The sequence below is a fragment of the Neofelis nebulosa genome, chromosome 8 (assembly GCF_028018385.1).
Source record: "Neofelis nebulosa isolate mNeoNeb1 chromosome 8, mNeoNeb1.pri, whole genome shotgun sequence".
Classification (NCBI taxonomy): domain Eukaryota; kingdom Metazoa; phylum Chordata; class Mammalia; order Carnivora; family Felidae; genus Neofelis; species Neofelis nebulosa.
In genome coordinates this window covers 99,148,885-99,176,260 of record NC_080789.1, presented here as the reverse complement: position 1 = coordinate 99,176,260, position 27,376 = coordinate 99,148,885, and the positions used below count along the sequence as shown (strand labels likewise).

The 27,376-nt window shown below is 38.8% G+C and overlaps 1 protein-coding gene across 1 annotated transcript; it reads left to right on the top strand.

Annotated features, from left to right (window-relative positions):
- On the top strand, positions 1–27,345 carry LOC131520033 (killer cell lectin-like receptor subfamily F member 1). The gene is made up of 7 exons (XM_058743741.1): positions 1–1,944; positions 16,787–16,878; positions 17,795–17,893; positions 19,283–19,372; positions 21,600–21,754; positions 22,399–22,511; positions 25,085–27,345. Exons 2-7 carry the CDS (start codon positions 16,788–16,790, stop codon positions 25,215–25,217), a joined length of 681 nt encoding a protein of 226 aa, XP_058599724.1. The 5' UTR covers positions 1–1,944; position 16,787; the 3' UTR covers positions 25,218–27,345.
- The last annotated feature ends 31 nt before the right edge of the window (positions 27,346–27,376 follow it).

Here is a 27,376-nt window from a genome sequence, read left to right as displayed (position 1 = left end):
GCTAAGGACACCTCCATTAGAAGCCCTGTGTGAAGAGCAGGTCATTTGGGAAACAGCAATGAAGATCTAAACTTGAACACCGCAAAATTACATTATCAGCATTGCTGATAGGATATTTGAGCATTTTTCCGAAAGGCTCTTTGACAGCAAAAAATCCTTGACTATCTCTGCTAGTTCACTCTATGATACCCTCAGGTGGAGAGGCACCTGTCATGTTTCCTAGGAACTAAAGATAGTAACCAATGGGTAGTTACTCAATGACTGACTCAAAATCCTCGTCTCACAATGGATTATTAGTATTTTTTTTTGTTATGTCACAGAAAGGAATAACAAAAACATAATTGCAGAGACAATTCCCTTACTAACTAACTAACTATGGACATTTCCAGGCATGTATTCAAGTCCTCACGTGTTTGTTTGGATTCTGGGTCATGACCACAGTAGTTATGTTTTTCTTTGCACATTGTTTGGCTCTCCAACCAGATGTCATTCTTCTCTGAAAACCACTAGCACGTTTCTTGGTAAGGCGATCTCTCTGATGAACAAGTAGAGACCTAGAGGCTTCCGGTGGCAAAATGTAAATAAGATAACGTGACGACTGTCAGCATGGGGAGCCTCCGGAAGCCTTGTGAAGGATATTGTGTTTTTCTTATTGCCATTCAACATTATTCTTTCAGTGTTCTTCCCAGTTTCTACTCCCCATCTTGAAACTTCGATGCTACAGTCCCACCACAGTCCCCTGAGACCGGACACACCCTTGCAAACAATGTTGCTCTTACCAGATTACTCTCGATCGTTAGCCAGCCACTCCATCCAAACTCACTTTGCGCCTTAGTGCCCAGGAGATTAATTCTCTGGCAGGGGTGAAACGATGGTTTTAAGCAAACCGATTTAACTCTTAAATAAGTTAACATAAACCAATGTCTAGAGAAGTTAAGGATCCTTTCGGGTTAAAGATCTATAGCTTTAACCACGATTGCACTGTGTCGATTACAATTCCCAGCGGTTACAGCTCTTCAGAAAGGAGGCCTACAATCCCCTCTTCACTTCTCCTCGGTCCTCTCTTGAACCCATAGGGGTAAGTCTGGTTTGTTTGCTTGCTTTTGTTTTTCCCTTACCACGTCACCAAAACTGGCCCTGTCCAGGTCACCGGGGGCCTCCCTTAATCCAGAATCAGCGTCTCCTCCCCGGCCAGCGCCCCGCCCCCCCCCCCCCCCCCCTTCTGGAGGGATGGCACCGGGGCAGGAGCCCTGGTTAGCAAAATAGCTGAGGGTGAGAGGGGGTAGGAGGGATGGCAGCGCCCCTGGAGCTTCGGGGAACTCGCCCGCCGGGCAGAGGAGGGAGATGTCGCCACTTCCCCCGACTCCTCCAGTCCCGGCTAGAGAGCGCCACCGCACGCACGCAGAGGCGCCGGGGGACGCGCGGAGGAAAGACCCGGCAGCGCGCCCTGCACTGCGGGGACCCGCGAGCGCCGGATGTCCCCACCCACCTATCCGCACGCAGGGACTGGGGGACGCGCGGGAGGACCAGCCGGCTAGCGCGCGCGCCGCACTGCGGGGACCCGCGAGCGCCGCATGTCCCCCACCCACCTCATGTCCCCACCCCCACCCCCTGCTCCCCTGCTTCCCACCGCCTCTGCAAGGAGAAAACTAAGCAAAGCCGGTGCACCACTTCCTCTGGCTGAGACCCGATAACGTTGTTTCTTCCGTTGAGGGTTCTGCAGAACCCTCCAGTTTCATCACGGAACAGAAAGAAAACACACCGGAGAGCACTGATTTCTTTACGGGGAGGCGCATCAAACCTACCGCTGGTCCCGTGAGTGAGCACAACGGTGTTGTGCCTGTGTGCCCAATATCATGAAAGCCTTCCGGCTGCACAGTCCCTATATTTGTCAGTTGCACAGAACGGCATCTCTGAGGCAAAATACTCCAGCCAGTGGCGAAGGTAATTTTAAAGCCAACAGTTTTGGGTTAAAAAAAATCTGCCAAAGCTGTATAGGGAGAAAACGGCGAGAGGAGCGATCAGGTGTAAGAAAACCCAGAAATCCTGCATCTGGGTGGGTTGCGAAGGCGGCGCTACCCCAGGCCCAGCTGGGGCACCTTTATGTAATTCTTCAACACAGAGCAGATACCTTTAGGAAAAGTATCCTTACCCACTCCGTTCTCCACCAGGGGAGACTTTTCTCCTCTGTGTGAAGGGTACCAACCACATGGGCAGCAGTGGTCGTGGCTCAGCCCCCCAGAATTTACAGGGGGGTTACTCTGGCAGTTAAATTCTCTCCAGTCGTATTTGAGAAGGCAGCTTCAGACCGTGGGCCCCTTGGGGCTTCCCTGAGGGAAGTGCATCAACAACAACTCTAAGAAACCAAGAGGGAGGTGAGAGATTGTGGAATCTCAACCTCTTGGGACTGGGAAGGCCCCTCTGATTTTGCCTGGGGAGTAGCTTTGCCAAGAGCTCCAGCATCTCGACCACAGAGGGTAGTGGCTTGATATTAAGCGTAGGAACCAGGCTGCCTGGGGGAAGCCTCGACTTTCTGCTTATTTCCTCTGTGACTCTGGGCAAGCTACTCAACTTCTACGTAGTTGAGTTTTACCTTCTAGAACAATCCTGGCCGAAGTAATAAATATTTAATGCCTATTTGTAAAAAAAAGGTAAAAATCTCTCTGGAATCAGATTTGAGAAGGGGAACCTTGTGAATGCTGACGTTCTTCTGTAAAAAAAGAATAGAGCTTGGAATAGTGTGATTTGGGCACTAAATGAAAATATGACCTGGCATATGACCTGGCTAGTAAAGACAGATAGATATTTGGGGTAATAAAAATAGCAAGATGCTGTATTTTACTTAACTTCTCTTTTAAGCTATCGCTTTCATTTTAGTCAAAGTACACTTGCGGAAGTAAAAGGATCACTTTTGCAATAACATGCAATAATTAATAACGCAAAATTGTATGATAAGAAGAATGCTGGAGAGAGAGTCGGGTAGGCTGTGTTCCAGTTTCTTCTTTATCATAGTTATCTGGGTGAGCAGTTAACATCAGAAGGTGTGTTTTCTTTTCGTTTTCAAAACCGAACTGTTTAGGTCGATGGCTCCATGTTATGATGTGAGTCATAATAATCTGGAGAGTTTTTGTTTAAAATATATATTCGCATGTACTGCCCCAAGTCTATTGGACTAGAATCATCTGGGTTGGGGACCAGTAATTGGCACTTTTTAAGAGCTATGATGACAAATTTGGAGCAACGCTTAATATCTACGGTTGATTTCAGCTCCAAAGTTACGCAAATAGTCCATTTCATTGTTTCCTTGTACACTCAAATTCTATGATTCACAGTTGTGTATTTCATTAGTTACTAAGACACTGTTTACACCACTGTAATTATTTCTACATTGTGCCCATATATACTGTCTCCCAGGATCAACAACTCAAATCTTTATGTTAACACATTGGTATCAGAGGAGTTATGAGACGCAATCCTAAAAGAATGTTTTAGTTCTGTTAGTTTAGGATTTCTTGTCAATTGTGTTAAATTTTCATCAGCACACGAAGAACAAAAGAAATTTTTCCACACATAATGAGTTGCCGTGACCAAGCCCTGTAAGAGTTTGTGATTGAGGTCGGCTTTTCTCTGCTGATCGTGTAGAAATAACATTAGGTTACGTGTGAACAGGTGATGCGATTTTTCCTTTTCACAGAAATCACACTTGATTCTCTGACCAGGGCTTCCTTTCTCTAATACTCAGGAAATCAACTCTTTCATTCAGTGAGTATTGTTTCAAAGATGACCTGATCATTATCTTTCGTAAGATTATTTAGAGTATGAAACCAAATAAGAATATTTGTACTTGTTTGCTCAGAAAAAAAAAAGTAAATTAATAGATTAAATGCTCATTTCGGACTTGAGACTTAGAGACCCGTTTTTTTTTTTTCAAAGTATAAGACTATTGGAGTGTGCCAAAATGTTTCAAGAATCTGAATGAACATTTTAAGTAAAAAAAAGTGCATATATTTCTGTCCCATCCTATATATTTCCTCACTATAGCTCAGTAATGAAAAGCAGTCTTTCTTTCTATTTGTGAGATGTGAATTAGAATTCATCATAGAAAAATAGGAAGCAAATAATTTTAATAATTTTATGAGAGGAAAGGCATTTCATGATTTCAACTACCTTATTAATAAGGAATAAAACAATTTTAAGGTTTAAACAGATATAAAATTCTCTCATGTATGATTAAATTTTTTAAAAATGAATGGAACATAATCTCAATGTTGAAACAGTAGTATAATGAGTTTTTTCTGGTCTCAAATTGTAGATACGCTATCAGAGAGGAAAAACTGGTACTTTAACTTCTCTGGATATTCTGATATCTAGTAGAAATTCAGTGATTCTCTTAATAAAGTAATGTTGGCTTACCATGTCTTTAATCCATCTGAGATCCTATCCTGTTACTTCTCCATAAACCACCAGTCACAAGTTTTGATTTTTGATTGAGAACTAAAATGGTTCTCGAAAGACTTAGGTTATATATCCTTATGTTCTAGAAGTCACTTCTTTAGTCTCAAGAGCAGCAGATTGTTCCCTCCTACATTTGTTTCCTCCTCCTCTGTCCACAAATATAGATGTGTGTCATTCCCACAATTCTATGACCTCAAAAAGCATTTGTCAATAGCTTTGCTCTGTTATTTATTTCTTTTATGACCTTCTAGATTTGTTCACAGTGGTGATGTTTTCTGATTTTTAAATTGTAATGCAGATTCTGCTTCTTCTTCAGTTGGAACAAGGGGAAACCCTCCTATTTAAAAATAATCTTGGGGCACCTGGGTGTCTCAGTCGGTTAATTAAGCAGGCGACTTCGGCTCAGGTCGTGATCTCGCAGTCCGTGAGTTCGAGCCCTGCGTCGGGCTCTGTGCTGATGGCTCAGAGCCCGGAGCCTGTTTCGGATTATGTGTCTCCCTCTCTCTGACCCTCCCCCTTTCATGCTCTGTCTCTCCCTGTCTCAAAAATAAATAAAACGTTAAAAAAAATTTTTAAACAAATATAAAAAATAAATTAAAAAAAATAAAAATAATCTGTAACGTATTTTTGATACCAGCATGGTTGACTAACACTTGTTTTATATGATTAAGAGCTTGAAAATGTTTTTTTTTTTTTTTTTAAATCACAACTTGTTAATGGTAATGTTAATGCTTATCAAGTTATTTCCTAAAACAGCTGTAAGATTTGGGAACATTTCAAGTATTCTTGTTCAGGGATGAGTCTTAAATACTCTTTGACTTGACCTTCATTTTCCAATGTGTCATAGATGTCCTCATGCCAGTATATTTTTATGTTATCCTACAGGAAAGAAATACCATTTTGTCTAAGAGTGGACAGGAATCCGTCCTCCGCTTACAGTTTTACTTGTGTGGCTCTTGGAAGAATTTTCCACAGACTAAGTTACGGCTTTGTACATTTCAGATCTTGTTTCCGCCTCATTTCCTACATGCTTCTGGTTCTGGCTGCCATGGGATCCAGTCATATCATGATATGATTTCTAGTCTTACATCTCTATGTCCTAATACAAGGTATTTAAGAGTATTCCTGGAATACAGGGCAGTTAAGAATATTCCTGGAAGCCATACTTGTATCACGAAGGCTAGCAAGAATATATTGATCCCTGAATAGACTTTGATATGACAGAAAACTACATAGATTCATGAGAGTTGACTAAGCTGAAAATGCCATCTCAACTTCTCCTTCAGAAAAGAAGAAGAAAATACTGGCCTCCAATGCCATCCAATACAAGTGGAAGGAAATGTGATGCGATGGAAGGCAGATCAGAACAGAAAGACGCAGTATGGATGAGTTATATCTTAGGCTTACAAACCTGTGACGACACACAGCCGTGAGGACACATTGCCAAAGTTCATCCAATGCCTTAGAAGGGAGTCAGGCAAGAGAGGAGTTTGAATCTTCAGCCTCACCAGCTTTGGAGTAGATCAACCGGGGGACAGATTCCTGTGCTTTTCGGAGAGTAAGCGCTGCATGAATGAATGACTCTTAATGTGGAAGTCTAAACTGGGAGCTGAGATGACAGATCACTCCAAGTGAGTGGAAAGACCTGCCGGGGCCCTTTCCTTCATTTGTGCCCCACATTTGCCACATCCGGTTCAGAGCAATGCCCAGAACTAAGTGCAGTATTCTGGGAGCAATACACTTCATGCAAGGCAGGCAAAGCAGAAACATTGTCTTGCCCATTCCAGACCGTTCATCTCTGTGAAGCCAAACTAAAGTTGCTTAGCTGGGTTATTTCCTTTCCTTCTCTTTGGCAACCTTGCTATGACACTGATGCACATTAAGCTTGGAGTCAATGAAAACCTTTAAATTTTTCACACTTGCTAAACCAGTTCTCTCTCAGGCTGTAACCAAGCAATTCAAGGAGCATGTGATACTTAATTTTGTGTGTTAACCAGGTGATGGGCTACGCCATAGATGTGTACTTCTGCTTGAGTCTGCAAAAATGTTTCTGGGAGAGGTTAGCATTCGAATTGGCAGGTTGAGTAAACAAGGTCACCTTCATCGATACAGGTGGACATCATCCAATCTGCTCAGGGCCTGAATTAGAGCAAAAAGAAGGGTGAATTTGCTCTGCTTGCTTCAGCTGGGACATCCATCTTGTCTCTGCCTTTAGACGCCGTGGCTATCTGGCCTTTGAACTAGACCGAATTACACCACTAGGTTTCCTGGTTTTCTAGTCTGCAGACAGCAGATTGCAAGATTTCTCAGCCTCCATAACTGCACGAGTAATAAACTGTAATAAACAAACAAACAAACAAACAAACAAACAAATATCTCCTATTAATTCTGTTCCTCCCATTTGAAACAAGTGAAAAACCAAACTCTATCTACAAAAATGGCTTTTAGGAACACTGCACATCAGCGACAGTCATCACTGAGAAATGGGAAATAAATGAGGTATGCTCTGCGATTGCTCTAGCTTACTGACTTGAGGATGTTTCCAGGCTTCAGTGCAGTGAGACTCCAGATAAAGCCCATCCTGGTCGTCTCCCTGCGTTGAGAAGAAGCCTGAAGACCGGAGAAACAAAGGCTGCTGGAATTTTCAGGACAAGAGAAAAGCGTGCTGCTATTAAGTTTTTAATATCCACATTCATAAGTGGTATCCTGGAAACATTTTTTCATGTGCTTATCAGCTACTTATATATCTTCATAGGTGAAATGTCTATTCCTGTATTTTGAGCACTTTTCATTTAGGTTCCTTATTTTCTTATTATTGAACTGTAAGTGTTCTTTACACAGTCTTTATCAAATATATAATTTACAGATATTTTCTCCCAACCTGTGGTTTGCATGAATTGGCATTTATGGAACATTCCACCCAGTACCCGCAGTATATATATATTTTTCAAGTGCAGACGGAATGCTTAATGGGATAGGCTACATTCTGGGCCATAAAACAAGACAAATCTTAACAGATGTAGAATTACTCATTATAAAAAACATGCTGTTAGACCAAAATGGAAATAAATTAGAAATCAACAACTGAAAGATATCTAGCACATTCTCAAATATTTGTAAGCTAAACAATACATTTATAAATAATTTGTGGGTCAGATAAGAAATCTGGAGAAAAATTAGAAACTATTTATAAATTAATACAAACACAAACATTTGCAAGATGCTAGTAAAGCAATACTTACTCCAAAATTTATAGGTCTAAATTCCAAATTAAAGAAGAAAAATCTTAAATGAAGGATTACAGATTTTGTCTTACAAAACTGGAAGAAGAGCAAATAAAATCCAGTGTAAGCAGAAGAAAGAAAACCTTAAGATAAAATTGAAAAGTTGATGAAATAGAATACAGAAAAACAATATAAAAATCAATGAAAACAAGAGCTGGTTCTTTGTCAAGAACATTAAGATTGATAAACCTCTAGCCAGATGGATGAGGAAAAAAAAAGGAAGAAGACAGAAGCTCGAGTATCAAAACTGAGAGAAGTGATGTCACTACAAATTCTACAGACTTTGAAGGAATAGTTAGGGAATACTATGGACAACTTTATCCTAATAAATTCAACTTTGATGCAATGAACAAATTCTTTGAAGTATACAATCTATCAAAGCTTAGTCACTCATACATAGATACTTTGGATATATCCCTATACCTACATAATAAAAATGAATTAGCAGTTAAAAATATTCCCACCAAGGACCTCCAGGCCCTTATGGCTTTACTGAGAACTTTACTGAAGACATTTAAAAAAGAAATAAAACAAGTTCTTCCTGAAAATTGAAGGGGAGGGAATATTTTCTGACTCATTCTATGAAGCTCGCATTAATCCAATAGCAAGATAAATGACATTACAAGAGAAGTATAACAGAAATTATTATTCCTCATTAATATAGATGCAAAAGTTCTTAGCATTGAAAATGTAGATATAAAGAGATAATTCATCATGATCAAGTACAGTTTATTTTATGCATGTGAGGCTTAGTTAATCTATTCACCTACTAATAGAGAAAAAAAGGAAAATATATGATCCTTTAACACCCAACATTCATTCTTAATAAAGCTTTTCAGCAAATTAGTAGAAGGAGGTTTTCTCAACCTCATAAGGAGTATCTATAAAACCCTTACACCTAACAGTATACTTAACTGTGAAGGACTCAATGATTTCTCCCTAAAATTATTAGCATAAGCAAGATAGGGATGTCTGCTATCATAACTTCCTCCAAATTTTGTACTAAAAGTACAAGATCTAGTCACTGCAGGAAGCCAAGACAAGAGGATAAAAGGTATCCAGACTGGAAAGGCAGAATTGTAGGTGACTTGTAGAAAATACTAGAGAAAATAGAAAAAAGTTGCTACAATCAACAAATGAGTTTAGCAATATTGTAGCATATAACATCAATATGCAAAAATAATGAACTTAAGTCTATGATTCACACCATATACAAATATTAGCCTGGGGATAAAGTTAATTATCTCTAAATTAATCTACTCATCATTGATCTACTATAAAGCCTTATATAAAGCCTTATATAAAGCCTTATATAAAAGCCTTATATAAAATACTATAAAGCCTTCTAGAACTATAATAGTTCTAGAAGAAAGCAGGAAAAAACCCTTTTGAGCTTGAGAGAAGTAAAGATATTTTCAAGATACAACCCCAAATACAGAATATGCAAAAGAAAAAATAAATATAAATTGGACTTCACCAAAATGAAGAACAGGTCTTTGGAAGATGCTCTTAAAGAAAGAAAAGACAGGCCACTGGGTAGGAAAAACATTTTTGCAAAGCCTTTCATAAAAGGCTAAAAAATACATATTTTATATCTGTTATAGATAAAACATATTTATATATTGATATTTCTTATCTATATCCTTCAAAACTCGATGATAAGACAAGCAACTAACAAAAATATTTGAGTGAACACTACACAAAAGAAGATACATGGGTGGTAGATAACATGTGAAAAGATGCTTACCATCATTGGTCATTAAGGAAATGAAAATCAAAGCAAAAATCTGATATGAGGACACCTGCATTATAACATACACAATCAAGAAATTTGATCACATTAACTGTTGGCAAGTACACACAGCTGCTGGAACTCATATGATGTTGGTGGGGAAACAGAAAATGGTACAACCTCTTTGGAAAAGAACTTGGCCATTTCTTCTTTTGTTGTTGGTTTTCTTTCTTTCTTTCTTTCTTTTTTTCTTTCTTTCTTTCTTTCTTTTGGTGTTTTGGTGGTGGTTTTTTCTTTTTAACAACGTTGCCATTTCTTGAAAAGGAAAACGTGCTAAGCGACAAAAGGCCACATATTATATAACATGTCCATACACCGAGAATAAACAAATCTGTAGAGATAGTAAGTAGATTAGTGGTTTCCTAGGGTTTGGGGTAGGTAAGGACCGGGGTGGAGACGGGGAGCGAGTGACTAGTAATGGGTACAGAGCTTTATGTATGATTGTACAACCCCGTGAGTATGCTAGAAACTTTGAATTGTACATTTTAAGCTGATGAACTTTATGGTATGTAAATCCTGTCTCAATAAAGTTATTTTTTAAAAGGTAACATACACATATCATATGACTGAACTATCCCACTCTTTGGGTTTTGTTTAAGGAATAATGAAACCACACATTCATACAGAGACTCGTATACAAATATTCATGGCAACTTCATTTGTAACAAGCCCAAACTGGAAATAAGCCAAATGTCCAACAACAAGTGAATTGGTTGAAGGAATTGTGGTATATTCATATAAAAGAATACTATTCGGTGATAGAATAGCAATGACATAAGGCATATAAAATACCACCAATGAGTGTTCAAATAATTGTAGTGAAGGAACTAAGTCTGTTTATAAAACGGTGTATACTTTATTATTCAACGTGCATAAAATTCCAAAAACAGTTCAAACCTCACTACGGTGACAGAAGACATAGCCTAGTGATTGAGGTGGGGCAGAAAGGGGCATTTCGGAGGGTCACAGAGGAGCAGAAGTAGTCTTGAAGATAATGGGTATGTTAGTTATTTTAGTTGTGGTGATGGTGTCAGGTGCATACATATATGGAAATTTATCGATTTGTATTCCATAAACATATGGTTTTTATGTTATGTCAATTATACTGCGATAGATCTGTTAAAAAATTTTAAATATAAGAGAAAATATAATTAATCAACTAACATATAAAAAGGTGTGTTTCTGTCATCAGGTGAGTCCCCAAAGAACTCCACAGGGAATTTTTCTAAAAGCTGGGTGTTTTTCTAGTATCTCAACTAGACATGCCCAGGATGACAAAGTGGGCCAAAGTTCACATGATTCCTCCACTATGTTACATTTAACATACTAAAATCTTCTCCCCCAGAGCGTTATGACAGGCAACCCTCGGCCAAATAAGAAAGAAAAAGGGAGTGGCCCATGTTCCTGGAAGTTTCCACCTCCTCCCCCTGGAATCTGGCTGACATCAAACAGAGCGGGTCTGCCTGAGCCCTGTCATATACACCCCCCTCCCCCCCCACCTCTCAGGAGAAGGTGCCTTTAGAATACGAGCTCCGCTTACACATTCTCTGGCCATTGAATAAATTACCTGCTTGCCGTCCAATACTGCTTTGTTATTTCACTATGTGGTGAATGGTATTGAAAAGGGAAGGAATCTACCAATTCCATAACATTTCATGCATTTTTGTGGGATACTATAATCTTTAATAAAATTATACATTGTAGTCTAAACAAATGGAGAGACAGTCAATGCTCTCAGATGGGCTATTTACTCATACAAGTAAGAATTTTTTTCAGGTGGGACTGACAATGTATTTTCTTCTTTCATAAATGGTTGGTGCATATTTTCTGCCATTTTTGTGGGGTTCTTTTTGTTTGTTTTGTTTTGTTTTTCACTGATTAGAAAGAGCCTCTTATGTATCAAGACTCCTTATTTTATATATGCATTGCAAATGTTTTCCATACTATTTTTCTTTCATTTTTGGTATGGTATACACAAGTTTTACATTTGTTTATCTATCTGTTTGTAAATCTATCTGTCTTTTCTTTATGGTTCCTGTCTTTTCTAGACAGTTATAGAAAATCATTCTCTTTATAACCTATTTCTCCTTCTTGAATCTTTTGATCTAGCCTCCACATGACTAAATTGTTGTGTGGTTGTCCAAAGACCACTTTACTCTGCTCACTTCGTCTTGGAGACCCTGAAGTTCCTCATGCTCATTTTGACTATTTTACCTATCAAAGTGTTTCTTTAATAACAACTAATTGTTATTATATTACTATATTATTATTATTTTATTATTATTATATTATTCTTGGTTGAACCAAATGCACAGTAGGTGATTAAAAAGATGATTATTCACACATTGATAATAACAGGTAAAATTTCTCATAGAATAAACAGATAATGGAGACTTTTAGATGGTTTGGAATAGATGCCTTTGGGAAAATGTGTGTGTATGTGTGTTTTGAGAGATGATATAACCATAGGTTTAAGAGTTCAGACTCTGCATCAGACTGTACAGATCCACATTCTAGCTCTCATAGAGTGGTTTGAATGGTTAAGTGAGATAATATGTGTCCATTTAATATTGTAAATAATCAATGTAATTTATTTTTTTAATTTTTTTAATGTTTATTTATTGTTGAGAGAGATGGAGACAATGCGAGTGGATTAGGGGCAGAGAGAGAGGGAGACACAGAATCTGAAGCAGGCTCCAGGCTCTGGGCTGTCAGCTCAGAGCCCGACATGGGGCTCGAACTCATGAGCTGTGAGTTCATGACCTCTAAGCTGAAGTCAGACACTCAACCGACTGAACCACCCAGCTGTCAATTTAATTTAATACAATTAAAAAATACAATTTAAAAATAATATCTATTATTTAAGTAAGTGATGGAAGTCATAAATTATGTGTTTATTATTTCAAAATAAATGCATACCTATCTCATCTTTTGCATTTTCTGTCTCCAGTCATAAGGCACACAAATCAGAGTGTGTTTGTGTAAACAAACCACCCTTTGCATCAACTGGACTTCATCAACCCCATTCATGTATTTGTTTATTCAACATACATTTTTTAAAAAAATTTTTTTAATGTTTATTTATTTTTGAGACAGAGAGAGACAGAGCATGAACGGGGGAGGGTCAGAGAGAGGGAGACACAGAATCTGAAACAGGCTCCAGGCTCTGAGCTGTCAGCACAGAGCCTGACGCGGGGCTCAAACTCACGGACCGCGAGATCATGACCTGGGCCGAAGTCGGCAGCTTAACCGACTGAGCCACCCAGGCGCCCCTTCAACACACATATTAAAAAAATCTTTTTAATATTTATTTACTTTTGAGAGAGAGAGAGAGAGAGAGAGAGAGAGACAGAGCATGAGCAGGAAAGGGGAAGAGACAGAGGGAGACACAGAATCCGAAGTAGTCTCCAGGTTCCAAGCTGTCAGCACAGAGCCCGATATGGGGCTCGAACTCACGAATCATGAGATCACGACCTGAGTTGAAGTCAGACACTCAAACAACTGAGCCACCCAGGTTCCTCCAACACACATCTATTTTTCAAGCTACATTTGTCAAACATTCTACCAGGTGATGTAAATCCAAAGATAGACAAGAAATTATGTCTACTACTGACACAGGTTAACTCCAATATTCATAAGGTAAGTAGAAGAATTCAAAAAATTCTTAGTTACTCAATGATCTTGGAAGTTAATCTTAGCTTTTTACTCTGCTTTTTATTTATTTTTATTTTTTATTTTTTTAAATTTTTTTTTAATGTTTATTTATTTTTGAGACAGAGAGAGACAGAGCATGAACGGGGGAGGGTCCGAGAGAGGGAGACACAGTATCTGAAACAGGCTCCAGGCTCTGAGAAGCCAGCACAGAACCTGACATGGGGCTTGAACTCACGGACCGCAAGATCATGACCTGAGCCAAAGTCGGACGCTTAACCGACTGAGCCACCCAGGCGCCCCTTTACTCTGCTTTTTAAATTACTAGGAATTCTATTGCCATAATCTTGTTACCATTTTCTTTTTAAGCCTCTATCATTTTTCTTCACTTTTTCCCCCAATATTCTGCCCTCTATTTCCTTCACTGCCCTCCAGCCTTTTGGAGAGTAGTCTCTTCAAGCAACGATACCATTGAAAGAACCTCTCCTTTACTTCCAAATCTTCTCCTTTTAATATAATACACATGATATTATACACACACACACACACACACACACACACACACACACACAGATAATATAGTTAGCTTCCAAGCAGTCAGTTTGCTGTCATCTCTATTTAAATGCGTGCTGGTCTAATTTGTTATTTTTTCTGCAAAATTTCAAACAAATCACGAAAGCATAGGACATATATGAAAGTTTTAGGTTAACCACAGTCTTCAGAATATACCCGAGAAATGCCAGAACCACTGCAGAGAGGAAATGAGTAGCCAGCAGAGGATGAGATCGTGGTTGCCTTCCACAGCTGCGTTTCTTTGATGTACAAAAACAATTTGTAGTTCTGCACACAACTCTCGGCAGATTGAACCAAACGTGTCTAGAATTCAAAGCATAGAAACATCCTTGTTCTAGTCACCAACAGTATATATTTAAAACCTTTATCCTTACCTATTTTCTCCACTGTTCCAGTAGAAATAATGGTTTTGCTCCTATAAGAAGCCAACCCAGCTACGTGTACTCTGAAACCCATTTTCTCTTGACCTCTCAAAAAGCTATTGAATTATTCCTCCTCCACTCTTTCTTGCAGTGTCGATTTTTTTCCTTTACACTGATTCATTTCTCTTATCATAAAATGCACTAGCACTCGCTATATTTTTTAAAAACTCCCTTGACCGGGGCGCCTGGGTGGCTCAGTTGGTTAAGCATCTGACTCTGGATTTCAGCTCAGTTCATGATCTCACAGTTTGTGGGTTTGAGCCCTGTGTCAGGCTCTGCGCTGATGTGTGGAGCCTCCTTGAGATTCTCTGTGTCCCTCTCTCTCTGCCCCTCCCCTGCTCATGCTCTGTGTCTCTCTCTGTGTCTCAAAATAAATAAATAAACATTAAAAAAAAACCACCCTGATCAGACATATTTCTCTAGCTACTATCCCATTATTCCTCTCAGAGTATACTTGTCACAGAGTTGGCTAAGTTCACACCCTCAAATTCCTCACCTTCTGTTCTCTTTTCAATACATTCTATTCTCTTCACAAAATCATTTCTGACAACCGTCACTAGGAATTCCACATTGCCAATTCAATGGCCATTTTCCTATCGTTGCGTTTCTTGACCTTTCAGCAGCATATAATACAGCTGACAAAAACTTTTTTCTATGGATTTCTGAACATGCCTTTGTATTTCCTCCTCTATCCTTAGCTGCCCCTTCTCCATCTTACCTACTGGCTCCCCTCTGTTTTAGCTTTCCGACAGTCAAGGTCATGATCCGCAAAGGACAGGACCCAACCCCGTGTCAGTACTCTTTATCTAGGTGAGCTCCCTCTGCTTCATGTACGGTTCTTTTTCTTGAGTTCCTGGTACAAATATCTAACTGCCTATTTGACATTTCCCTCTGGATATCTAATAGACATCTCACACTTATGTCCAAAATCATATCAGTCTTTTTCCAATTATGTCTCTTAAATCCTTTATTTCCCTATCTTTTTATTTCAGTGAAACACAAGCAAGCACACCATGGTACCCCACTATGAATTGCAAGAACTGCTAAAAGAATCTGATGTATTGTAGACGTATGAAACAACCTCACTGAAGGATGTGGGGATAAAGTCTGTAGATCTAAGTAATCTTGAAAATGTGTAGTTTTAACTTGTAAGACTAGTAACAAAAGGAATTGTACATAAGCACTGTCTTCGGTAGTTTCCCACAAGGTACGAGATAACAATTCTAAAGCCACAAAACACGTATCCTGGAATTGAGCAATAAAGTAAATAAATGGTGATGGTGGCAGCCATGTTTCTCACCTGCTGGAGCAGGAGGTAATGGAAGTGGAAGGGTGGGGGTTAGGGTGATCCGTGCTGTAATTTATTGAAGTTCCTCCGCATGAACTCATGGAACCAGCTGAAAGAGTTCCAATGGCCAAACTGGAACGGTGTGAGGAGCAAAATAAATAAGGTAGTATTGGGCTAGAACGGAAAGTATAAAATGAATTTGAATGAGTTTTACTGATACAAATGATTGAATAAATAAGTAAATGGGAGACTGCGCAAAAATCACCTGCAGATTTCTAAATAATTTATGTAGATACTCTGTCATGGAAGAGGTGGGGCATAACTCTCCACTTCTTAAAGTGTGGGCTGTACATATTGACTTCCTTTCAAAGGGTCCAGTATGGAAATGGAGAAAAAAGAGTAACTTTATAGTAGATTAAACTGAAAAACACGACTGTAGCCACGTGATCAAAGATAATAATAGTGATAAGCCATGTTGGTCCTACGCACTCTACAAGATGTGATAAAAATGGCAATTTATCCCTATGGTCTTCCTCCAAAAACCTTTAACCCAAGTGTAATGATGAGAAAAACATCGGACTATTCCAATTGGAGAATATTCTACAAGACATATGATCAACAGTTCTCAAAACCATAAAAAAAACCCCAAAATGATACATCAAAAACAAGAGAAATTGTCAGCCAAGATTATCCTAAGAAGACATAAAGAATATGGGGTGTCTGGGTGGCTCAGTTGGTTGAGCGTCTGACTTTAGCTCAGGTCATGATCTCGTGGTTCATGAGTTCGAGCCCCACAGCTCAGAAGTTGGAGCCTGCTTCAGATTCTGTGTCTCCCTCTCTCTCTGCCCCTCCCCTGCTCACATTCTGTCTCTCTCTCTCTCAAAAAATAAATAAAAATTAAAAAAAAATTTTTAAGAATAAATATATACTGTGGTATCCAAAATGGGGTCCTTCAATAGAAAAGGTAGTAAGTAAAAACGAAGTAGAGACTTTAATTAATAATAATGCATCAATATTGATTCATTAATTTTGACATATGTCCCATACTAATGTAACATGGTAATAATAGAGAAATTTGGGTGCTGTGTATATGGGGATTTTCTGTACTAATTTCACCATTTTTCTGCCTACCTAAAATGATCCTGAAAGGAATAGTTTATTTAAAAAAAAATGAAGGTCACCTCACTCTTAAATCATATCCTTTGTGGTTTTACAGCTGTTGGGTTTATTTCAATGCCACAGTTCTGAGAAACTGACTCTGATTTGATCAGGTAATGCCTCTCTTTCCATCTCATTCAAATATGGATTATTCTATTTATAGGATGTTTGGACAGATGCAAAACACAGAGGGATCAATGATGCAGAAGACAAGAAAGCATCCCTATCATTGTCAACACAAGTGGACATGCAAAGGTAGGAATCCATAACCTCCCATTAGACCACAGATTACAATATAGCTAGAATTTTCTGTGGGTCTTTTAATCCTAGACTTTTAATGAGAACTTTTAAGAACTTGAACTAGAATCTGTTGTTCAGAAACGTTTTTATCTTATTTTTAAATAACATGTTTACATAGATACCTCTTCACTAGACTGTACCCTTCTCTATATCTGTAGCCTCACACCCATTTCAGCCTCTGGTATGTAGTTATGTCCTTATAAATATTGTGAACTTGAATGTAATTGATCAGGTGTGATTTGACCTGGGTTGAAGATTGTGAAAGTGTTATAATGCTGCTGTATTAGGCAAAGTACGTAATTATAAAAGTTAGCATCTGAGTTTGGTTTCATTAATTGATATAAATATAAAAGTTTTATTTCAAACAACATTTGAGAAGGCGGCTACAATACTCAATCTTATGTTTCTTTTTTGGATGCTCATTTTTATTATTAGTCAGTTATTTTGGTATTACTTATATTTTGCCTTCCCGGACTTCAAACCCACTGAATATTACCTGTGTGATGGAGAAAAGATGTAAATGAAGGTAGATGACAAATTTTAGTGGAAATGTTTTAACTAAGCTGTTGATCAGCTAATACCCCACCCATTTGATTGTTTGTGGATTGGAGTTTTCTCCTAGAAGTGTTACATAAAAAGGATAGTTAATAAATAGTAAATAAAAGATATTGACCTCTTAGAATCAGTAAATCCAATTCTTTCAAGATAATTATATATGTGATCATATCAAGGTAATTTAAACAGAGGCTGTATATTTCTTTCCCCCCTCCTTAAGACATAGTGTACCCTCAGAATTTTACATTTCTATGACACATTTCCAAGTTCATTTTTAATGCCTATATGTTTCAAAAAGAAAAATTATTTATTACAGATTACCCTAAATGTCCCAAGTGGCATCAGACTGCTCTGAGATTGTCCAGCATTGCACTGGTTATACTCATTGCCATAGTGATAGGACTAACCATTTTGGGTAAGTAAATTGAAAGCTCTCTGTTCAACTAGAGAGGTTAATATGTTTTCCTTGGCGTTTACCTTCATTTCTCTAACTTTTCCAGAATCATTTTTCACATTTACCTGTTACTTCAATTGCATCGATATTAAAGGACACAGTTGATAATTTCATTAATGCAAGTATTTTTTTTCTTATACACAGGAAACAACAAACTTGTTAATTTGTAAAGTCTATTCTGCTTATAATTGTATTTATTTAATTTTTTTTTAATTTTAAAAAAATTATGAGAGGGAGAGAGTGTGTGGGGGAGAGGCAGAGAGAGGGGGGCAGAGGAGGATCCGAAACGCCCTCTGTGCTGACAGCAGAGAGCCCCACGCGGGACTTGAACTCGTGAACCATGAGATCATGACTTGAGCCAAAGTCGGATGCTTAACTGACTGAGCCGCCTAGACACCCCATAGTTATTTTTTTTTAAGTTTATATATTTATTTTGAGATGGGGGGGAGAGAGAGAGAGAGAGAGAGAGAGAGAATGAGTGGGGGAGGGGCAGAGGGAGAGGGACAGAGGGAATCTTAAGCAGACTCCTTGCCCAGAGTGGAGTCAGACACGGGGTTCAAACCCACAAACTGTGAGATCATGAGGTGAGCTGAAATCAAGAGTTTGATGCTTAACCAACTGAGCCACCCAAGGCGTCCCCACTTATAATCAATTGGTAAATAGTGTGGGTATGGCTGTCACAATTCTGTGAATTGAAATTTTGTATTTTGGTAAAAGCACTTCATTTTGTGGAAGTTGATTTGGCCCTTTACATAAAACTTTTGGACTTTAGGGGTAACTTGATTTTTTGACGTTTTGACAAAATTTATGAGCTGCTTAAAAATTTAAGGCCCAGTTAAAGTTAAGATATAGTCCTAAAATGAGCTCTGCTTCAAGAAGAGCTATGGGTAATTATATCTGTTATTGTTTCTATTTGTTGTGACCCTTTATGTGTTAGGAATTGTGTTAAGCATTTTACATGCATTATTTTTTAGCCTCAAAACACTCCAGGTTTCTTCAACATTTTCACCTTTTATATATGAGGGAACTGAGAAACAGAAAAGGCTAGTAATCTGTTCAAGATCACACAGCAGTCTAACCTATCATACTTAACAGATACAAATTTCAATATAGTTTCATTTTATTTAGATAATTTGTTATTGTTTGTTTCTACTTACTTGTTCTCAAGTGGAAATCTCCAGAGTCTCTAAGTTTATTCATCCTTTGTCACATTATAGTATTGAAATGCTATAGACCGATTTCTCAACCAGCAGTGTGAACATTCACTTGTAGTTCTGCTTTAGTGGATAATTAAAAGGCACAAGGTCGTACCTGTAGAAATCTAACTGGTGTTACTACTTTATTTGCTAGTATGTCGCCTAAGTAGTGAGAAAGGAACCAAAGATTGTGATGGCATGAATATTTCTCCCAGGAAACAACAGGACAATACAAACTTCACAAGTAAGTGGTTATATTTCATTGCATTGTAGGGGAGGAAAAACTTTTCCTCCACCCTCTTAAGTTACTACCAGGGGGCATGTGAATTAACTGTCAGAAGACCAATGAACAAGAAGAAAAGTTTTATTTGCAGTCATAGGAGAGGTAACAAAAAAAGTAGCTGCCTCTGCCTGGTTACAGTTAAAGGTTTCCATACCTAGCTTAATAGGAGAAAGGAAGGGGGAAGAATTTCTTTGGGAAAAACAAGTACATTTCCACAGGAAAGACAAGCAAGTAGGTGTTTCAGGAGACCGAACTGGAGAAAATGAAGTTAGTAATGATATCTGCACATACAGGTGGTGAGTAGTCTTTCCCTCTTCATAGTCATAAATTCATCCAGAAAGGGGATTCATGGTAGAGTTCTTAGTCTTTTTTTTCCCCTGGGAGTAAACCACTCCAAAGAGGAATTTATGGCAGCCTCATATCTCAGAAGCTTCTATTTTTAGTCAGATAAGGGATGCTCCGAAGAGGCTTCTCTCTGCACCTGTTGATTGCATTAGGCATATACAAAATAATTGGTTTACTGACAAGATAGCAAAGAATTTAAGCAAAAGTCCCTGCCCTTACCCACCTCATGATTAATGCGTGAGATCATAAAGTCAAATGGCACTGCCATAAGCAATTTGATAAAACTTTCCCGGGACATTATACCAGGATTATGTACCTTTTTTTTTACCCATGTGGATGTCACTTCTCTACTATATCGGTTGCCGTTTTTGTAATTATTATTTGTTATGCTATGTGATTAAGGCGTTAGGTCACTCTTTAAAAATCAGTATGGAAAGATCGAATTGTAAGGCATTTGGAGATCAGTATGGCTCATGAAGAAGGGGATTACTAATTACCAATTTACTCTCATCTAGATTTCTATTCGTTTCCACACCGCAGCCAGTAGGATCTTTCTAAAATGCAAACCAGTGGCCAGGGCACGGTAGGCGAGGAAAGATAATTTCCCCTCTACCTTGATGGGTTTTTGACTCAGACCCCCCCCCCCCGTGCAATAAATGACAGATTAATAGGAGAAATACGGAAGTTTTATAACACTTATATATCTGGAATCATGAAAGATACCCAGGAAAACTGGGTGACTCCCCAAAATAGCCCAAGCCACCACCTTATGTACCATCTCCAGCTAAGACAAAAGAAAATGGGGCCAGAGGAGTCAGGGTAGGGGCCAAAGGCAGGCTGCCCATAAGTACCACAATAGCATATTAATTATTTTAAATTGGAGCTACTTGGGAAATATCTGTCCCCCTGAAAGTGGGAAACAAATCTCCTGTATCAAAGGTACCCTCCTTAAAAAAAATTAATATTTATTTATTTTCTAGAGGGACACACACACACACACACACACACACACACAGAGTGCGAGCGGGGGAGGGTCAGAGAGAGAAGGAGACAAAGAATCCAAAGCAGGCTCCCAGGCTCTGAGCTGTCAGCACAGAGCCCGAAGCCGGGTTCAAAGCCATGAACAGTGAGATGAGACCTGAGCCCAAGTCGGAGGCTCAACCCACTGAGCCACCTAGGAGCCCCCAAAGGTACCCCTTTTACTAAGAAGTGGAAAGACATCCTTATCACCAGAGATAGAAACTTTAATGCCAAAAAATCTAAAACAAACCTCGTTCCTTTTTTTCTAATCCACTACCTTAGCCCCACTTCTTAGAATTCCTTGCTAATTAAAGCTCCCAAACACGTTTGCTTTATCCTGTCAATGCTTCACAAATTTATTGTCTCTTAGTCTAAAATGTATAAAAACTGCCTGACTCGGTCATTTGTTTGGGTCTCAAATTCATTATTGGGCCTCCGTGCACGCGCAAACTTTGGTGTTTGCTTGTGTTAAGCTGTCTCATGTAAATTTCGTTGTTTTTTTTAAAGTTTATTTATTTATTTTTGAGAGAGAGAGAGAGGGAGAGAGATGCGTGAACAGGGGAGGGGCAGGGAGAGGGAGAGAGAGAGTCTCAAGCAGGGATTCCCTACTCGGGGCTCCATTCCACCAGCCGGTGAGATCATGACCTGAGCCAAAGCCAAGAACAGGATGTTCAATTGACTGGGCTACCCAGGTGTCCCAAGGGAGTTCATTGCTTAAAAGTGGGGCAAAATCTTTACTTTTAAGGGAAAAGTTTAGAAATTAGTGCATTTTTTTGATATTCAAACCTTACTCTTCTGTTTGTTCCATTTTTTTCCATTTCAGCAAAGTCCACGCTAAACTTATGCCCTAATAACTGGCTGCAGAAAAAAGGGAAATGCTATAATTTCTTAAAAACCTTTAAATCATGGACCGATAGCCAAAAATCCTGTTTAATAATGAAATCACATCTCTTGATGATCCAAGACATGGCTGAACTGGTAAGAGCTAATTTGCCAGGGAAATTAACGCTTCTAAAACCGAGAGAAACAAGTAAATTAAAAAAAAAAAAACAAAACACCACGTTTGTTTATTTTTGAAAGAGAGAGAGACAGTATGAGCAGGGGAGGGGCAGAGAGAGAGGGAGACACAGAATCCAAAACGGGCTCCAGGCTCTGAGCTGTCAGCACAAAGCCCATCGCGGGGCTCGGACTCACGAGCTGTGAGATCATGACCTGAGCTGAAGTCGGATGCTTAACTGACTGAGCCACCCAGGTGCCCCCAAAGTACATTTTATGATAAAGGAATTATACTGCTGATAATTACAGCCATTTATTGAATTCCTAGCATATACCACAAATTATATAAAACTTAGTGCTCACAATAACTTTACGAAATAGGCAGTATTTTCCATTTTCATAAGAAGAATCCGCTGAACTTGACAGGTTGTGTAACAATGCTATTTCACATGTCAGTGGCAAAGCTGGGATATCGATGCTGTCTTTCCACATCACTTCTTGGGGAGAAAGATACAAGCTCTTTGAGCATTATCAGTATCTGGCAAAACTTTCTCAAGTCTGGGCGAAGATCAGAAGAGGCTATTTTACTGCATTTAACTCCGTTACCTCTGGGTTCTCTTTCACAGAATTTCATACAGAGTAGTATACCGGATGGAATTTACTTTTGGATGGGTCTGAACATCACGCACCCACAAAAGGCATGGACCTGGCTGGACGGCACCCCATTAAATCTACAGTTGTGAGTATTTGGCATTGGAGTCTCTCACCAGCCAACTCGTGCTGGGGGATGCCTGCCTGAAACTCCAGCTGGTCAAAATGGTTCCCAGAGATGGAAGACTTTGATTTGTTAATGTGTGAGTGATTAAGCCATTTACCTTACAGAAAGGAAGCTAATTTATTGGCTTATTTGGGTTCTCTTTTAGTTTATCCATAATGCTAGAGATGTAAATGGAAAATTGTAGTTAACCTGAAATTCTCTAAATTTCATTTCTTTTGAAGTGTTTCTTAAAAGTTTACAAAACAACCCTTATTTTAACTTACAGGAAGATTTCAATTAGTGGGAATATTTCAAATATTAAGGAATATGTTATGGGTAATACAACAAATAGCCATTTGACTTGTTTTTAATACTGTCACCCTAATCAACAATATGTGTAGCTACTTTCTGCTTCCGTTCCATTCATTCTGCTTAATTCATTCTACTCATTCATTTTTGTTTAAACTCCATGGGTAGAGAGTGCTAAAATCTTTGGGCGCCAGGCACTAACTAATCCCTAGAACACAGGCAGAAGCTCCTGGGGGTCCAGGGTAAAACTTGTTACTTTCAGCATCAAGGTTTTGGGGATCATCAAAAGTTAATTTTACTTCTTGAAAATTTGGAGTTTTGTGGTGTCATCTCAAAGAGATGTGAAGGAGGTTTAGGGAGACTATAGATGGTCTGGAGTGATAGAGCAGGCCCACTGGACTGGCTGAGGGGCAGTAAAAAAAAATGCTCTGAAACAGAAAGTCACCCTATAAATGAATATGCTTACCCAAAGACTATTTATAATATTTCTTTTAAAACTTGCACTCTATACCCACCCATAGACTACTCTCTGTACATCATGCTAAAATAATTTTAAAACTTGATCTTTATCGCTAATAGAAATCTATCATCATGTTTTTAAAGCGATGCTCTGTCAACCCACTTGCAAACTGGCTTAGAATTATCTGTTGTTTTTTTTTTTTTTAAACTGAGGGGTTTTGTCTGATTTTTTATTTTAATTTTTTTTAATTTTTAAAAAAATGTTTATTTATTTTTGAAGGAGAGAGACACAGAGCATGAGCCGGGGAGGGTCAGAGAGAGAAGGAGACACAGAATCTGAAGCAGGCTCCAGGCTCAGAGCTGTCAGCACAAAGCCCGACGCGGGGCTTGAACTCACGAACTGTGAGATCAGGACCTGAGCTGAAGTCGGAAGCTTAACCGACTGAGTCACCCAGGTGCCCCTTTGTCTGACTTTTCAGATGCTTTATGGCTTATTTGTCTAAGACAAGAAAGGTTGGCTTAAATATCATGGAAAAAAAGAATTTAGGGGAATTTTCCTTCTTTTGTATAAAGGGTAAAAGGATTTGGGTATGCCCATATATACACAAATGAGCAGAAATTCTCTTGCTGAGGTGTCTGTGTGAGTTTAAAACATTTAAAAATGGGGAGGTCTTCTTCCCGGTTGCTCACCCCAACACTCACTCCTTCCCCCATTCTGTCTGGGGTTACATTTAACATGGAAAGTATAGAGGTACCAGAGTATTCCTCTTTCTTAGGATCTTCTGTAGAAGCCAGATTGCTTATTATAGGCAAACAGTGAAGGACGATTTTTGAAAGGTGTGATACTTGGGATTTGGGTCTGGAAAGTGAAAAAGGTTAACAGTTCAGCTTTCCTCAGAAAGTCAGTTTAGTACTTTTTGAAGAACATGCATGTTTTGGATATTTTTAGATGTGTTGACATTTCTAAATCTTAGAATGATAAATATGAGATTGTCCGTTCTAAAGGGGGTATCATTCCATTGTTGCACATACTCAGAAAGTTGAATCTGGAATCTTTTGAGTAATAAAATGAATTTTTCTCCTAAAAGGGCAGGATCGTCCTCTGTCTTAGTCCATTTGGGCTACTATGACAAAACACCACAGACTGAGTAGCTTATAAGCAACAGAAATTTATTTCTCACTGTTCTGGAAAATGGGATTCCAAGATCAAAATATCAGCATGGTCATGTCTGGGTTAGGGCCCTCTTCCTGGTTGGTAACCACATTCCATCCACCATGACCTCACATGGTGGAAGGAAGTCAGGATCTCTCTGGACTCTCTTATATAAGGAACTAATGAGAGTTCCACCTCATGACTTAAGCATCTCCCGAAGGTTCCACTTCCTAATATATCACTTTTATGGGTTAGGATTTTAACATATGAATTTGGGGGGGGGGGAACACAAACATTCAGACCACAACAAGTAACAGCCCTCTAAGATCTTTATGTTTTTGTATGATGGCAGGACATTGGGAAACCAGCGTTTCTTATTCACATTTTTTTTAAATTTTACTTCCATGCAGCATTTCCATTTACCAATGGCCATTTTTGGTTAAGAAACTATTTGGAACAGCTACCTTCATTAAAGATGTCATTTTTTAATGGGTGCTCCTTGTCCGAAAATTTAGAGAGTCTTAGATCTCCAGCTTGGAGAGCACATGCCTCCCAAGGCAGGAGATAAACACACAAAATTTTACAGTTGTGTTTTTAGCAGAATGAGAACAGAACATTGTCTTTTCATCTACAGATTTCAAGTCATGGGCCAAGTTGAAGATAACGCCTGTGCCGTAATAACAAAGAAGGGTGTGTTTTCCGAAAAGTGTTGTAATGAGAGTTACTGGATTTGTCAACATGTGATTTCTTCAGACAATAACTTCTAAACTGATTGCAGTCTACCCTATCAAAAAAAAAAAAAATTCAGAAGTCTTTTTTTATTTATGTATTTTTGTAGATGTACATCATTTTTACAACAAATATTATGGTGATGATGATGATAATGGTGTAGATTTGTGTCACTATAACTCCGGGCAATCAGGCTTAACTCATTCCTTGTGGCCTTGTCACTCTTGTCACTGGTGCTATAATTCAGCAGTCATCCCCCATTCATCATAGTGGCTCTTTTAGACAGAAGTTGGCCTTTCATCTCTTCAACAATTCTCTCCCGACAGCCCCCATTCACCATTAGCAGGGGAGCTTTTTTTTTTGAAGAGAAGCTGTCAGATGATACATTCATGAATTTTCCACCACTGAGTCTACACAATTGTCTGCATCTTACTTCTTTTTCTTCTCCTCCTATTTCCAAAGAAGGGGTCTTCCTCTGTCTGGCTAAATCAAATCTCAAAATCTACAGCCGGGATTGCATCTCTTTTCATTTTTTCAAAGAGATTCCTTCCTTCATCACCTCCACTTCTAACCTCTCTCTTCTTACGCCTCCTTTTCTTTCGACAATGAAAATGCAAGAACGCAAGAAAATTTTCCCTGAACCACTTGTGGCTTCCAGTTTCTATCCAGTGTCTCCCACCTGTTTTAAGTCAAACTTCTGAGAAATTGTTTATACTTGCTTTTTCCTCTTTTCACCTCCCACTCCAGGTTCTTCTGCAATCTGGTTTCTGCTTTTCCCACTATTTCACTAAAGTGTTCTCATCACGTCAAGAATGCCTTTCTTCTGCCTAAACACAATGACAGCTTTTTAGCTTTCGTCTTAACTCTCAGCAGTGTTGTTCATTTGTGGCCTATCCTTTCTTCTAGAAATATTCTCTGACCTTGGCATCTATGACACAATGCTCTCTTGAACTTGTATCTACCTTCCTTGCCATTGCTCTTCAGTTTTTTTTTTTGTTTGTTTGTTTGTTTGAAGCATTGCTTCTCTCTTCTGATCTCTTAAATATTGACATTCCTTGGAGTTTTGCATGAATTCTCTCATACACAATTCTTGGCTAAACTCATCTACTCTGTAGGTACAGTTACCATCAATTTATTGATAACTCCCAAGCCCATATTTCTAACCCAGACCTTATTACAGCAGATTGCCCACTGGACATCTCTGGTTGGACGTCTCAAAGCCCCTCAATCTTCCCATGTTAAAAATTAAACTCATTAGCTTAGTGAATGGCAGCAATGTGCCCATTAGCCTAAGCCAGAGTCCTTGGAATCAAACATGACTTTTCTTTTTTCTTTTTACCCTCGATATTCACTCATTTAAATCCTGTCAATGTGACTACATAATTATTTTTGAATCCATCTATATGTCCTCATAGCCACCTTATTGTCCTCGATTCCTGCAACAGTCTTTTTGTCTGCTTTTAGTTTTGTCTGCCAAAGTCCATTCTCTATCTTGTGATCATAGCAATTGTCTAAACCTCCTATCAGGCCACATTACTCACTACTTGATTTCCTTCAGGGACTTTTCATTGCTTTACCTTGTTTTTCATTGATCATCTCTTACCAGAACCTGTGTGTCTTCGCCCATGTTCATTTCTTTCCCACTGCCATGCTTCTGATGATGCAAACACACTAAATTTTGTTCAGTTTCCCAAATGTGTCATTCTTTCTCTTGCCTCTAATCTACTCATGTCTGCCTCAGCTTAACATTCTTCCCTTTCATACTCCCCTGTTGAACTCCTGCTTATTGTTCAGATGGCCAGTTAAACGCCATTTGGTGGAAAATATTTCCTTAACCATTCTCCGCTCCAGACTAAATTACATGCATTTGTGAATATGTTCATAGTTTCCTGTACTTATCTAATCCTAATATTTGATACTGGATTTTTGACCACTGTTTATTTATCTGTATTGTGAGCTCTGGGAGGACAACGATCCCCATTATTGTACGGGAGGGACAAGATGCCTGCGGCGTGATGGATGAAGAGTAAGCTCTTGTTATGTTGTTGAGTATTATTTGTAACATGTCTTAATGTTTCCCCAGAACAACTTTTCCTAGTTGTGGAGAGCTTCCCTTGGTCTAGATAATCACAATCTGCATGTAGACAAATAAACCACTCTGTTTTATTTTGTTTTGTTTTTTTCAGGAAAGGTCAGT